This window comes from Sphaeramia orbicularis, chromosome 3 (assembly GCF_902148855.1).
Source record: "Sphaeramia orbicularis chromosome 3, fSphaOr1.1, whole genome shotgun sequence".
Lineage (NCBI taxonomy): Eukaryota > Metazoa > Chordata > Actinopteri > Kurtiformes > Apogonidae > Sphaeramia > Sphaeramia orbicularis.
The window spans coordinates 14,943,327-14,958,456 of NC_043959.1; the positions used below are offsets into that span (position 1 = coordinate 14,943,327).

At 38.2% G+C, this 15,130-nt stretch overlaps 1 protein-coding gene across 1 annotated transcript in view; it reads left to right on the forward strand.

Moving 5' to 3' along the window:
- Positions 1-15,130, forward strand: part of iqgap1 (IQ motif containing GTPase activating protein 1) — a 68,011-nt gene that overhangs the window by 16,740 nt on the left and 36,141 nt on the right. Inside the window, exons 3-8 of the mRNA XM_030126963.1 lie at positions 4,909-5,065; positions 6,587-6,664; positions 10,065-10,141; positions 12,313-12,380; positions 12,541-12,654; positions 13,762-13,940. Coding sequence (XP_029982823.1) covers positions 4,909-5,065; positions 6,587-6,664; positions 10,065-10,141; positions 12,313-12,380; positions 12,541-12,654; positions 13,762-13,940 — 673 coding nt within the window. The remainder of the gene's footprint in view (positions 1-4,908; positions 5,066-6,586; positions 6,665-10,064; positions 10,142-12,312; positions 12,381-12,540; positions 12,655-13,761; positions 13,941-15,130) is intronic.

A 15,130-nucleotide genomic window follows, 5' to 3' on the forward strand; every position in this document is an offset into this window, starting at 1 on the left:
GTCACTTATTTTTAATATTCTTCTGCTCCATGCCAGGATGCATCCACAGTATAAATTTGGTGCAAATATGTCAATGCATTCTTCAGATAATGCGATTATGTCGTTGAATGAACAGACAGACGGACAGGCAACAAAAAGATTACAGTACCCCTTTGGCCAGTGTGGCCAAAGGGGTAAAAACCACGTGTTGTCCTGTCATAGTTATTATTTAGTCTCCATCGTGCTATCATTTGAATGAACTGTGACAGTTGTCTCCAGTCACCTGCTGGTTGGTAGCAGGGTTGTAGTTTTAAATTGCATTTTTTCTAAATCTACAAACGTTTACAAATGTTTCTTTGCTCCTTGCACTTTGTTTTTGAGTCCATGTTCACACGGCTCTGCTGTTACAGAGGATTTACTGACATTAAAGAAGCTCATGTGCTAATATTAATAATAAAATATTAATGAAATTACTAATTCCACTGTAAAAAAAAATACAGTCAATGATTGTTTTTGTTTATCTTATCTAGAAATCCAAAACACTCAGTTTTCTCTCTGATATCTTCCAGAAATGCATCCAAAGGCTCAACGTCGTCTCCTTTCTGGCTTCTTTGTAGCAGGTGATGCTCTGTCACCTTGGTGTGTTCACTCACAGTTAATCGTGTAAATTCCAGCCGGTGTTGTCATATTTGTGGCTGTTTCTAATCCAGTGTGTGTCGTTTCTTTTGGCTGTTGTTGGACTGGGGCCTGGGTCAGGAATAGGAGGCGGAGCAGCAGGGTGTGTTTCTGTTTGTGTTGGGTGTGTTTGTCTGATAAAGGCTCTATTAGTCTCAAGTCTTTCATGGAGCCTTGCACTGCTCCACAGTGTGACAAAGGGGGGGCTTGTTCCTGGCCTGCATACCCTGAGTCCTGGTCTGCCAGTTCCTGGACTCAATAGAGGTCCTGTCTGACAGGACTTCCTGGGAAAGGAGTTATTTCAGCAAGGTTACAATCTGAAACATGCAGAGAAGAGTTTTATCACAAAGTGTAAAACAACAGCTGATAGGAGTTGAGTTTCAGGAACCAGATAAAGGTTTAGGGTCTAAACTTGTCCCGATTAGACTGAAGGTCTTTACAGCTCCAACACAACCCCTGTGTGTTTGTGTATTTGGAGATGGGATGCACTAACCTTGTTAATCAGAGGAGAGTGGGAGTGTTTTCTCTGCAGAAGAAAGGAATACTGTGTTTGCCTTTTCATCAGCTCAGTTTGACCTGACGCTGTAAAAAACCCTCCGAGATGAAGACAAGTCCAGCCTCAGAAGTAGAATAAGGATAAGGAGCAATATTTAATCAGCACTTTGATAAAACAGGGTCTTTCACGCAATAAATTAGACAATTTGTATCATATAAACATAACACTTTGACAGAAAAAGAACAAAATCTATAAAGAGTAAACACTAGTGTAGTCAAACCCAGATGAACCCAGATAAAACCAGGACTTTTAGGAGCCGAGACCAAGGAAAGAACAACTGTGAATTATAAATTGTCAAGCTCAGTAATGATATAAACAAATAAACCAGAACGTACCAGACATGTGGTGATATCACTGCAGCTGTCGTCTGGACTGGTCTGGAAATTATCCCAATCCCATGTGGTCCAAAACGAAGACAAAATCAGGACCTTCAGAAATAGAGCAGAAATTACAACAAAAATAAACAGCATCCGCATCAGTCCGGAATCAGTCTATTTATGAACCGTTATCGATCATTATCATGGAAAATGAGGAACAAAAACAGTATAAAAAGGAAGATAATGAAATGAATGAAAAAGAGACACGATATACTGTAATTGACCAATGATACTGCATTGGTGTGTCACATGATCTGGATGCCAAATGAGAATTAAGTTTTTGTGCTTCTTTTAGCACAAACATTGGCATGAAATTAGAAATGAAATAGACTAAATAGAAATAGGTATTTGATTCTGTGCTATAGTTGATATCTAGACTGAACACATGTCAGTGCTTCTCTGAAACTGGGTTTATTTTAGTATCTGTCACTGTTCCATCTTTTTAGACCCAATAATAAAAGGTAAATGTAGACATATTTCCCCCCAGGATGGACCTAATGACGACCTCAGAGAAATGCAAAAAAATATACTCTTGCTCTGAGCCATCCCAAAATTAATGAATTTCTAATAAAATACTGGGTCCAAAAATAGGACCCAAATATGGACATTAAATCTCCCTAAGTGTCAGTGCATTAGATGTGAAAACATGTGTAAATGGTCTTCTTTAGACTCTAAATAAAGACACTGTGTTCAATGTGTCGATCCTAGTGGTTTTTCTAGTCCACACGTGGGTTTTCATCAATCTCAGTCTCATCCCAGGTTTGAAGTGGAACCCATCGTGTCCACTGGTGTTACATGCAGAACCTGCCCAGTTAAACACATATAAATCGCGAATGATTTTTCAACAGCGGTCATTTTTTTGAAACACTCTGCTTTGCATAATTAGTTCAATTCCCAAATGTACCTGAGAGAGAATAAAAAGATGTTAAAAAAAAAATAGTAGCGTGTTATTTTTGTGTCCTTTTGACTGTGTTACATGCAGATTTTTGTATTAAATATAATTTAAAACAATATAAAATGTGTTTTATCTGAAAAATAGTGTCTCTTTTATCTCAGAAAATATATATATATTTTTTTAAATAGATCCAAAGTGCTTCCAAACTTGCTTCACTACATTAGTCTACATCTGGTTTGAATTTTTAGCCCCATGTCCTGTTTTTAGGACCAGTTTTATAGAAGCACCCATATTTGATTCATATTTATGCAGTTTCTATTTTTGTATCATAATTATGAGATCTTTACTCATAATTATTTTTTCTTTTCTGAAAGCGATGACCTTCTGTAATGACTCCTGTGGAATGAATAATAACCACAGAAGAAAGTAAAGCATTAAAGGAGGAGGTCAGAGGGCCTCCCCCTGAACCACTGATGTGCATGTGTGGTTGGACCCCCCCCCCCAGGCCTGGGAGCTCTGTGGTCTCTGGGGGACGGAGGTTTAAGACACTGGAATCTGGTGTCCCGGTGCTGATCCAGGTCTGAAGTCTCAGTGTGAGTCCTCTTTGGCCTAGGACTCACAGCAGGAATGTGACTCCACATTATGACCTGAAAGAAATGAAATGTCAGCCCAGAGGAATGCTGGGAACTCACTAAGAGGTTACGCAGGGCTAACGGCAGCCTGACGACTTCCAAACATACAAACATACAAATAAAACCCTGTCGCTTACACATACCTGAGTGTGTCATCAGCAGCTGGAGACTGGAAACACAGATAACAGTCAATAGACTAATGCGATACTTGACTGTATTTGTGTCACAGCCAGTGTTTCATACTGACTAGGGATGTAACAATATGAAAATTTCATATCACGGTTATTGTGACCAAAATTATCACGGTTATCATTATTATTGCGGTATTGTTGAAACTGTGCTCAAAATGTTCAAAAAGTACTTATACACACACTGAAACAATGTAACCAAGTTGTATTTTGAAACAAAAAAACAAAAGAACAAAATAATTGGCACAATGTACTTTCTCTTGGCAGAAACATTCAAATATACTGACAGTCAATAGAAACTTTGAGCTAGAAATGTCTGCATATTTCTACTTGTTGGGGGGTTGTAATTATTCATTGTGGATTTATTGCTGACTTAGTGCTCGGGTAGTTGAGATAATGATGAGTTGTCATGTTGTCACGGTTCATTGCACATGGGTTGGTCTCTTTGCAAAAGTGGACCAAATACACACTGAGCAATACTCAGTGGGTATCTGCACAATTTGAGGATTGGTTTTGAAGGCCTATATAAAGGCCCAAAAAAGGCCACCACTGTTAGTAAAGTGAACGGCATCATGCCACGTCTGTCACGTGAACAACGTCTCCGGGCACTGGGTATGGTGGAGGCCGGTTTGAGCTCCAGTGATATAGCCAGGCGTATGGGCTATTCCCAACCCACAATCACAAACCTGGTTGAACGCCACAACACCACAGGCTCTGCTGATGATACACCGCATCCAGGGCGAGAGAGAGTGACAACTACCATACCGGGTATTGACTGTTGTGACTTTGTGTTTGGCAGGTGCCATCTTCTTTTGTCAAGTTTTTTGTTTTGAAATTATTCTTGAAACTTTAGATTTTTGTTTCTGTATGCCAATATCCTAAACAAATGATTCATATGAAAAAAAAAAAATCCAGTTTAGGGTTTCAAAATAAAAATTATGTCGAAAAATATGGTCTCAAAGTTTTCATTGACTGTGAGTGTATTAACCCTTAGTGGTCTGACCCTATTTTGTCCATTTTTCAGTCCTTTTGATTTTGTCTTTATATACTGTATAAACAAATGTTTACTATACCCATGTTTGGTATCTTTTTGTCAGCACAACTTCATTTATATCATCTACCTATTATTTTTTTCACTTTAACCTACTATATCAACACAAAAGGTCAGAAAACACAGAAATATATATAAATTCTGATTTGAAAAATGTATATACTTTATTGCGTAAATAACACACAGATGCTTAACGAATCTTTGAAAGACTTTAAAAGTGAATATTGGTTTCAAATATTAGGTATATACAATTAAAATTGTAACAAATTAAAATGATACTCAAATATTTGACATAAAAGCATAGCTTTACATTGGCGTTTTCTCCGGGAAAAGTGCGTTAATCAAACATGGTTATCATAATAATTAGAATTTAAACTGTAATACTAACAGTCTGCAATTTTACCGCAGTTTGTCGTTATACCAATAATCGTTACGTCCCTAATACTGACTCTTAATAATCGGACTGCCTTTTGGGGTTAATAAAATGGTAATGTCCCTGCAGAGTTTGCATGTGATCTGGATGTATTTGAATTGAGTATGGATGGTTGTTTCCAGGTGGATGGAGGCCTGTCTGGATGAGGAGTTACCCCCCACCACGGAGCTGGAGGAGGGGCTTCGGAATGGAGTCTATCTGGCCAAACTCGGCAACTTCTTTGCCCCGCACACCGTCTCTCTGAAGAAGATCTATGATTCTGAACAAACGCGTTACAAGGTGAGGTTCTGTGGTTGTCGGGGGTGGGAGGTAGCGGTCTGTGATTGTCGGAGCGGTGCAAACTGAAGACACTTTACTATTCCTGTAACTCTCCGGGCCTACACCACTGCTGTATGGGCCCCTCAGGAATGCTGGGTCCCATGAATTTGTCATATTAAACACCCCCCCACCCCCACCCCCCACCGGTGGCCCAAGCTGCAGGCTACAATGTTAATACTGATCTGTCGGGACTGTGGGAGTAATTGCGGTGTTCCTGTTTTTAACTTAATTTCCCATCATACAGTGTGGTACTGTGCTTTTGTGATTCCAAAAGGACTAATATCTCCAAAAATACTGGTCCTATCAACTTGCTGAGATATTTAATGTGGAGATAGGACTATTCCTCAACAGCAGGTACCAAATTGGCCAGTTAAAAACATCTACATTTGTCAGAATCATGCCGATACACACACACACACACACACACACACACAGACGCTCTGAGCCCTTCCCGTATTTTATATAAAATAAATAATATAATGATAGGGTGATTTTGACCTTACATTATGAACAAACAAGATACATTTTCACTTCTTTGTTTCAGTGTGTTTCAGAATTGTAGACATCATAGAATATTTTTTAAATTAATTTTATTAAACAACAAATTGAAATGTTTAATAAAATTAATTAAAAAAAAAAAAAAAAGAAAACCAAATTGAAACAGGGTGACACAGTGGTGCGGTGGTTAGCACTTGTGCCTCACAGCAAGAAGGTCCTGGGTTCGATTCCAGCCTTTCTGTGTGGGACCTTTCTGTGTGGAGTTTGCATGTTCTCCCCGTGTCTGTGTGGGTTCTCTCTGGGTACTCTGGCTCCTCCCACCATTCAAACACATGCACTAATAGGTTAATTGGTTAATCTAAATTGCCCATAGGTGTGAATGTGAGAGTGATTGTTTGTCTCTATATGTTCAGCCCTGCGATAAACTGGCCACTTGTCCAGGGTGTACCCCACCTTCACCCTTAAGTAGCTGGGATAGGCTCCAAGTGACCCCCATGACCCTAGTGAGGATAAAGCGGGTTCAGAAAATGAATGAATGAATGAACAAATTGAAACATTTTGTGTTATTGTTTGAAAGACCTTTACAATAACTACCACTATATAAAATTATATCATAATGGACACAGCTGCTGAAGACAATTCTCTTTCTATCTGATGAAAAGATCATAATAAGTATCATCATTGATTTATTATCCAGCCAAAATGTGAAGGCCCTCATTTGATTTTCTTATTCATGTTTTTTTTGTATTTTTATTTTTTATTTTATTGAAAATAAAAATATTTACAAACTGAATGAGAGCTTAGATTTCTGTTATGACGTATAAATCTACTGATTTCTGAGCTGAGATAAACCTCTGAATGTCCAGTTGTGTGTTTTACAGAGCTCCTCTGTCATATTCCACACATGTTGTTATATGAAGTTTGTTTGTTGTTTACTGATGTTTGTTTGTTTGTTTGTTTGTTTGTTTGTTTGTTTGTGTACAGGCCACAGGTCTCCATTTCAGGCATACAGATAATGTGATCCAGTGGCTCAATGCCATGGCAGAGAAAGGCCTGCCCAAGGTGAGGTGTCAGAGACACACACGCGCGTGCACACACACACACACACACACACACACACACCATCACAGATGTGTGTTAAAACAGCAGATCTGATGTTTTCATCCAAAACACATCATCAAACTCTTTTGAGCACCTTATTCATTACTAGCAGCATTGTACCCATGGTGCCATTGTACGATAGCATGATAAGTAGAAGTTGTCTGCCACCACTATCCATTTGTAAACTACCATTTAATCATGCATTGTGCAGGTAATTATTTGAGCCAACATGTGAGGCATGAGGGGAAGAGCATGTATTTGTGTGGCCTGTCAAGCATGATTAAATTCATACAGTGGTAGTGAACTGCAGCCTTCACATTGTAGCATCGTCTGCTAGCAGTAGAAATTTCATGAACGGCAGCATAACCACTTCCGAAAATGGAGTATGGCGGCAGGGATGAAGAATTCAAAGTAGAGAGAGGCTAAAATGGCCCAGCATACCTCACAACATTTGAATATGGACATAAAATTGTGCCTAGTAGATAGTCAGGTAATGTTTCTATTCATTTGACGAGTTTGGCGGCGATGGGGCCTGTGAAGGCTGAGGAAAATCCATACAAACGCCCACCTGTGCTGCAACATCGATGGGACACAGAACGTGTATTATATTGTAGGATTCATTCAGTCATATTTCAGTGACAACATCTCTATGCTTTGATGAAGTTTATTGGAGATAATTCTGTTTAGGAAATACTATCACAGTTCAAATCTAAAGTAAGGCACTAACAGATGGTTAAAATGGCCTTTCAGTTTGATTCATGATGATCATTACACTCCTTAAAGTTGCACGGTGTGACTGATCTGCACTACTAGACATGAACTGGATCTGGACTGAGTTTCTCCTCCTTCCTCTAACATTAGTTAACCTGGTTTTTCGACTGAAGAGCCTTTCAAATATTCATGTTTTATTCATCAGACGTTTTTCTTTTTTTTTAATACTTGAACCTGTTGTGATTAATTCAACATCCAACAACACATTTCTGTGTTAGCTGTATCAATAGTGACAAAAACACAAAATTATATCACACCACAGAAACTAGGCAGGTTTGGGAGAACAGTTTTGTACTCTTTCTTTCAGATTGTTTTCTGTGTGATCTGATTACATTTCTGTGATCTTCTTTGTGTGTTTATGGTCACATCATTCACATCATTGCAGGGGGAATATATTATGACAGGTCTACTTAAGGCTGACTCCAGAGGTTTTCAGTGTTATTATTGTAAACCTGAACCAAATAGAGGCTTCATGTACTTGTTTTTTTTTTTTTTTTTTTTTAATAAATATCTTTGTTGCAATGACACTATACTTCATATACTATACAATCTACTTCCCATCTGCCCACATTACACAGATGAAGATGCGCTCATTATCTAAACCACAGGTGTCAAACAGGTGGCCCGTGGACCAAAACCAGCCCTTCAAAGGTTCAAATAAAGCCCCCGACATGAATTTGCAAAGTGCGAAAATTACACTGATGTTAACAATCAAAGATGTTGAACTCATTTTAGTTTGGGGCCTCATATGAATGAAAGTAAAATAATAGCATAATACATTTACATTTATGCATTTGGCAGATGCTTTTTTTCCGAAGTGACTTACAGGGGGAAAAAAAAAATAAAAGAATAAAATACAAGAATAAATTAAAGACATAAAACAGCTGTAGAGTTAAAAACAGTGTCGTACAGAAGAAAAAAAAAAGCAAAATGACAGACTAAAATACAAGAATAGATTAAAAAGACATAAAAACAGCTGTACAATTAAAAACAGTGAAATAAAAATACCAAGTAAAACAATAAAATCAAAATAATACATTTAAAATGGAATGTTTGAAAGTGCTAGTAACCCTTTAACAAAAAAATGTGGACAAAATGAAAATGAAGTGTAATATTAACAATATTCTTCCTGTTACTAAATGTTTTGTGCATTTTTAGATCCACTCTGATCTGAAACTTCTGTTAATAATAAGCTGACACATAATACAGAAACTGTTCATAGTTTCATTCCAAATTCCAAACTTAAACATTTTAACAATATTATGCAAATGTTAAATATTCTTACCAAATGTTTGAGTGTGTAATGTGTACACATGTATAAAGGATAAGTTATATTGTTAAAATTTCACTTATCTTTCTTACAAATTTTAGGTTTTTTTGTTTGGATAGTTTGTAAATGTAAATATTTTCATAATTTAATGATTTTTATTGCAATAAAACAGAGAAAAACTTGGAGTTGTCATTATTTATTTGTTATTATTATTACTTTAACCCTTGGGGGTCTGAACCTATTTTGGCCGTTTTTCAGTACTTTTGATTTTACTTTTATATACTATATAAACAAATGTTTACTATACCCATGTTTGGTATCTTTTTTCTCAGCACGACTTCATCTATATCATCTGCCTATTATTTTTTCACTTTAACCTACTATATCAACATAAAAGACCAAAAAACACACAAAAGAATATAAAATCCAATTTGAAAAATGTATATAATTTATTGCATAAATAACACAAAGATGCTTAACAAACCTTTTCACAGACTTTAAAAGTGAATATTGGTTCCAAATATTAGGGGTATAAAATCAAAATTGTAATAAATTAAAACTATACTCAAATATTTGTAATATTGTAATGCTAATGCAGTCTGTGGATTAGAATCTGCAATTTTGACCAGTTTTTTCCATTTTGAAAAAGGGCAAAAAAATGACAAAGATATGTTAAGAAATATAACACCCCCCCCACCTCATTTTCATACTTTTATTCATGTTTGTGTGCTCCGGTTTCTAAACATCATCTCTCCAGTTGTCTTTACTCTGTCAACATCAAATAAAAAATGGAAGAGTGTTTCAAGCCCACACTTTCGAATGCAGTTGTCCCCAGTGGTCTATGTGACTGACTGCCGACGCTACAACGTGTTGAAAATTTCATGTGATTCAATCACAGGGCCATGACTGTGGACCCCTAAGGGTTAATGGTTCAGCCCACTGGGGATCAAACTGGACTGAATGTGGCCCGTGAACTAAAATGAGTTGGACAGCCCTGATCTAAACTCTCATATATACTGTACATTGACGTGTAAATAAAAAAAAAACAGGAACCTGACCGTCACTAAAGGCATTCTGTACTGGGGTAAAAGCTTAGTCATGTTAACTGCAGTCAAGTTTTTAGGGGGAGTAGATCTATGTTTGTGAGTTTTTGTGTTTGTTAAGATGCGAACAGTTTGAGTTGAAATGCAGACGGTGCGTGTGCAGGGTGTGTGTCCCAACGTTGTGAAATCCTCCATCTGAGCTAATATCCTGAATCATCTGCCACAGGCTGTAACACGCTGACATGAGCTCATCACCTCTGACTTTACTGTGTTTCAGATCTTCTACCCCGAAACCACAGACATATACGACCGAAAGAACATGCCACGCTGCATCTACTGCATCCATGCTCTCAGGTACCGCTTCCACATACGAACATCACAGGACCAATAGGAACGCAGCACCGAGATGTCACTATCTGTCACTATCTCCAGGATTTACTCTAGATCTCTGACTTTTACCTTTTACAGTTTAGTACAAATATCTGCCCTTTTCTAGCCCTTTCATTTTCAAAACAGGATCATTATGTTACAGAAAATGATATAAAAGGAAAATAAATCTGCAACGCAATGATAGAGAAGTAAAAGCAGTGGTGTAGTCCAGGATATACGGCACATACCTACTTATTTTTCAGTCAGTATTGCGTATACCCACTTCTAAATTCCCCGTAATGCGCACTATTCAGTAGAATCTGCAAACCAAATTACTCATTTTTTTCCCAGAGGATACTGAAGCCATGACCCGCCCTACTCTGTCTCTGATTGGCTAGTACTCACTGCCTTCACTGATTTGATAGGTTAATGTTAGGCACGAGGACTGATGAGCCAATCAGAGGTAGAGTACCTCTGGAACCTGATTGGACACCTCAGGTGCCAGTGCCACCCCAGCTGATTGACAGGTCACTGCACGTCTCAGTTAAAGATGCGCGACTATTGGAAATGCTGAGAAAGGCAGAATAAATGTCTTTCAATTGAGTGACATATATTGAGAGAATCTACTTTCATGGAATATAGAATTCTGGGTTAAGTTTTTGGTGGTTTCAGAATGAGTCACTGTTTTAAACTACTGGTGAAATGACTAAACATTTAGAGGAGAGATGTTGCCAGCAGTGGTGTAGTGGTCCCTGGAGAAGTGGGTATACTCTCAATTTTTGCCTTTGTTTTTTTCCCAAGTCGTCCAGAAAAACACCCTGACTTAGAAATCTGGACATATAAGACTACTCTATTTAGTTTACCCAAAAATCTGTCGGTAGTATTTCCTCATTATTATAAAATGATCATGACTTAATCAGGAGCAGTTTGTAGGTTTTACTGGACACACAAGCAGCTGCATGAATGGAAATGTATTTAACATGAAGCAAACATAGGAGAACGTTAGCCTTTCAGAATGTTAGCCTACTCACACAGTTTAACTACTGGTGATTAAATCTCTTCTCCTCTAAATGTGCAGTCATATGTCCAGTTGTTCGAAACAGGGACTCATTCTAAAACCACCTTAAAACTTACCTCAGAATTGTATATTCCATCAAAGTAGGTTCTCTCGATATGTGTCACTCATTCAAAAGACGTTTATTCTGCCTTTCTCATTTGCATTTCCAACTAGAAAAGCACTTGGAGACTGCAGACCTCCGCCAAGGCAGAATCCCACCCCTACTCCAATCACCACCAAAATTTAATCATGTGTTCCTTGTACCAGTATCAACATTCCCTGAAATTTTCATCCAAATCCGTCCTTAACTTTTTGAGTTATCTTGCACACAGACAGACAGACAAACCAACGCCGGCAAAAACATAACCTCCTTGGCGGAGGTAATAACTACGCATCTTTCAAAGAGATGTGCAGTGACCTGTCAATCAACTGGTATGGCACTGGCACCTGAGGTGTCCAATCAGGTTTCGGAGGTGGCCGGTGCTAGTTAGCAAAAGTTTTCTTGGCATGCCCTGCCCTACTCTGCCTCTGATTGGCTCATCAGTCCTAATCGCTAAAGTTAACCAATCTAATCAGTGAAGGCAGCGAGTACTAGCCAATTAGAGGCAGAGTAGGGCGGGTCATGGCTTCACCATCCTTCACTATCCTATGTTTGCCTCATGTTGAATACATTTCCATTCATCCAGCTGCTTGTGTGTCCAGTAAAACCTACAAACTGCTCCTGATCAAGTCATGATAATTTTATAATAGTGAGCAAATACTACTGATGGATTTTTGGGTAAAAAATAGAATAGTCTTATATGTCACTGTTTCTAAAACATGGTGTTTTTCTGGACGACTTGGGGGGGGGGGGGGAAGGCAAAAATTGAGAATATATCCACTTCTCCAGGGACCACAACACCACTGAGTAAAAGATAGAACAGAATGATAGAGGCATAAAAGACCCAACAAGACAAAATAGATGCAAAGGACACGAGAAGATAGAAAAGTAGCAGAAGATAAAACAAAAACATCATATTGTCCCAGTGACACCGGACAGAACAGTGAAAGTTAAGGTAACTTTTCTCTGTTTTATTTCTGCTCTCTCTCTTTTTTCAAGTTTGTACCTGTTCAAACTGGGCCTGGCGCCACAGATTCAGGATCTGTATGGAAAAGTGGATTTCACTGGTAAGACCCAGACCCAGACCCAGACCCTGGTTGTTTGTTAGTGTTTTCCCATCAGGCCTCAGTGTGGAGGTGCTGCTGTGACTGTGAAAGTCATTAGTGCTGGTGTTTCCTGCTCTGTTGGCTCTAGCTCCTCCTCTTTAACTCTCCTCTGTTCTCTCAGAGGAGGAGATCAACAACATGAAGAGTGAGCTGGAGAAGTACGGGATCCAGATGCCTGCCTTCAGTAAAATCGGTGGCATCCTGGCCAATGAGCTGTCGGTGGATGAAGCTGCACGTAAGAGAACTCACATGACGCCGAGGGCAGGACGGATGCTCACTCACACCTGTTCCTTCCACGACTGGAACACAAACACAAGCACTAACTTATTTGTGTGCACACTTATGTAGAACTCTGATTATAATCCCTTAACTTGTGTCGAATTTTCCACATTTGAGTTGACATTTAGACTTGGCCCTCAGTCCATTTCAGCTCAGTCGATGTTGTGTTTGTTGAATTTTGGTCTCTGAAACCAGCATTAAATGTGTGCAAAAACTCACAAAACTTTCCACTTGCATTAGACATGATGAAAATTTGTACACTGAGCAAAAATATAAACACCCCATATATTTATATAATGGTTTTACACTGCAGCCGCTGGATCTCCTTGGTGTTTTGTCGATAACTCGGACACATTTGGTTGGATTTCTTCTTCTTTGATAACCTACATAGTGAACCCCGAGTGGAAGAACCCTATGGATTTCAGCTTCTCTATGAGTATTATAAATCATCCAAATGGGGGCGCTTTAGTTGAAAATCAGTTTTTTGGACATAAATCAAGCAATAATTGGCCGATTGAGATAAAATTAGGCTCATATTGATGGTCTTCTAAATGTCCATGTTCTATCTATCATCCAGAGCTCATATGGGGTCATTTTCATTCACCAGGTGGAGTTTTGTGGGAAAAAATTGGTTCTCTGACCATTATTCTGCAACTATCAGGTCCATGTAGCTCAAATTGAGTTCATATCGATTGTCTAACAATTATTACTTCTATTAGTGTGGGGGCCACACTAAATATTAGAGTAAAATGTAAAAAAAAGGACTGGACTGATAAATTTGGTGGTGAAATATTCTCAGCACCTTTGCCTTTACCTTTTGCAATGGCAAAAAAGTGGGAAAAAAATAAACCACCAGTTTCTTAAGATTTGACAAGTGTTATAATATTTTCGCACACCACTGTAGTTGAGATGTTTCTGAATATAAATGAAGAATCTTCTTATGTACAAATGAATGCAACATTGTTCTGGTTTTAGCTTCTAACGACTAAAACATCTGTTCAAAGACAAAGACGGGTCAGGATGTTTCCTACTCAGCAGCGTGCCATGGTTGTTCTTTTCATAGTACATGCTGCTGTCATCGCCATCAACGAGGCCATCGACCAGGGCGTCCCAGAAGGAACGCTGGCCGCCATGCAGAACCCCAACGCCATGCTGCTGAACCTGGATGTGAGCTCAGCCCAGCTCTACCACGACACGCTGTACCAGGCCAAAGGAGAGAAGGTGGCCAGCTCACGCAAGAGGGTATGAACCATTCCACTGTCAAACACTTACAAGAACAGAGGCCCCATAATGAAAAGAGAAGGGAGGAGGGGAGTCTGAAGACTGATTACAGAGGAATTGACTCTGTAGGTAACTGCTAACTTCACACAAACTAAAGAAGAAAAAAGCAGTTTTGAAAACAGATTGAAGGGAAAAAAGTATTACGAATTTTATGTTGTTCTCATGTTTTTTATGTCTATTATGCTCATGTGTCTGTGTAACATATCTTAATTATTTTTTGTGTTATTGCATGGTTTCCTTTTGTAGTGTATTTTATATAAGTTTTCATGTTTTTGCATCTTTTACGTAGTTCGTGTTGCATGTTTTTTTTTCTTCATTTGGTTTCATTTGGTTTTGTTTTGGAATTTTACAAAATTAAGTATATCTGGTTTCTTTAAAGCAGTGGTGCCTAACCTTTTTTGGTTCATGACCCCATTTTAACATCACAAATTTCTGGCGACCCCAGACATTCAAAACGGAGAATTATTATTATTATTATTATTATTATTATTATTATTATTATTATTATTATTATTATTATTATTATTATTATTACTATTATTATTTGCTAAAATTAATTAGTTTTTGATCATGTAATAGTTTGCTATACTATGTTGCAAATAAACATTCATTTTAGACAGCATTTAGTCTATATAATGTATATTACTCTGGAGAAAAGCCAGGTGTAGATTACTGCACAAAGTGAGAATTTGATTTTCCTTGGTCAGGATATGTACAGTCAGTCCAGCTTGGATTTACAAGGGTTACAATTAATACTGAACGAACAAGAACTCAAACTATGAATTATGAAAGAGCTGCAGAGCTGAAACCGACCACAATGAACATTTGACAGATAAACAGGACCACAGTGCTTCAGTTTCAGCTTCACAGTTTGTCATGTCTTTTATGTTTGTGATTGTCTCTATCAACTCACCATATATTTTTTATTAGTATGTTGTTTTTTTTTTAATGACTAGAAATTTCAGGCGACCCCATTTGAATTCCAGGCGACCCCACGTGGGGTCCCAACCCCAAGGTTGAAAAACACTGCTTTAAAGTAACGTCTGACTTTGATCCCAGATGTTTGTTCAAATATGTCCAACTCCAGTCAGATCCTAATTCTCTCTAATCCATTCGTCTGTCTGTGCTTCTGCACCTGAATCACTTCCCTC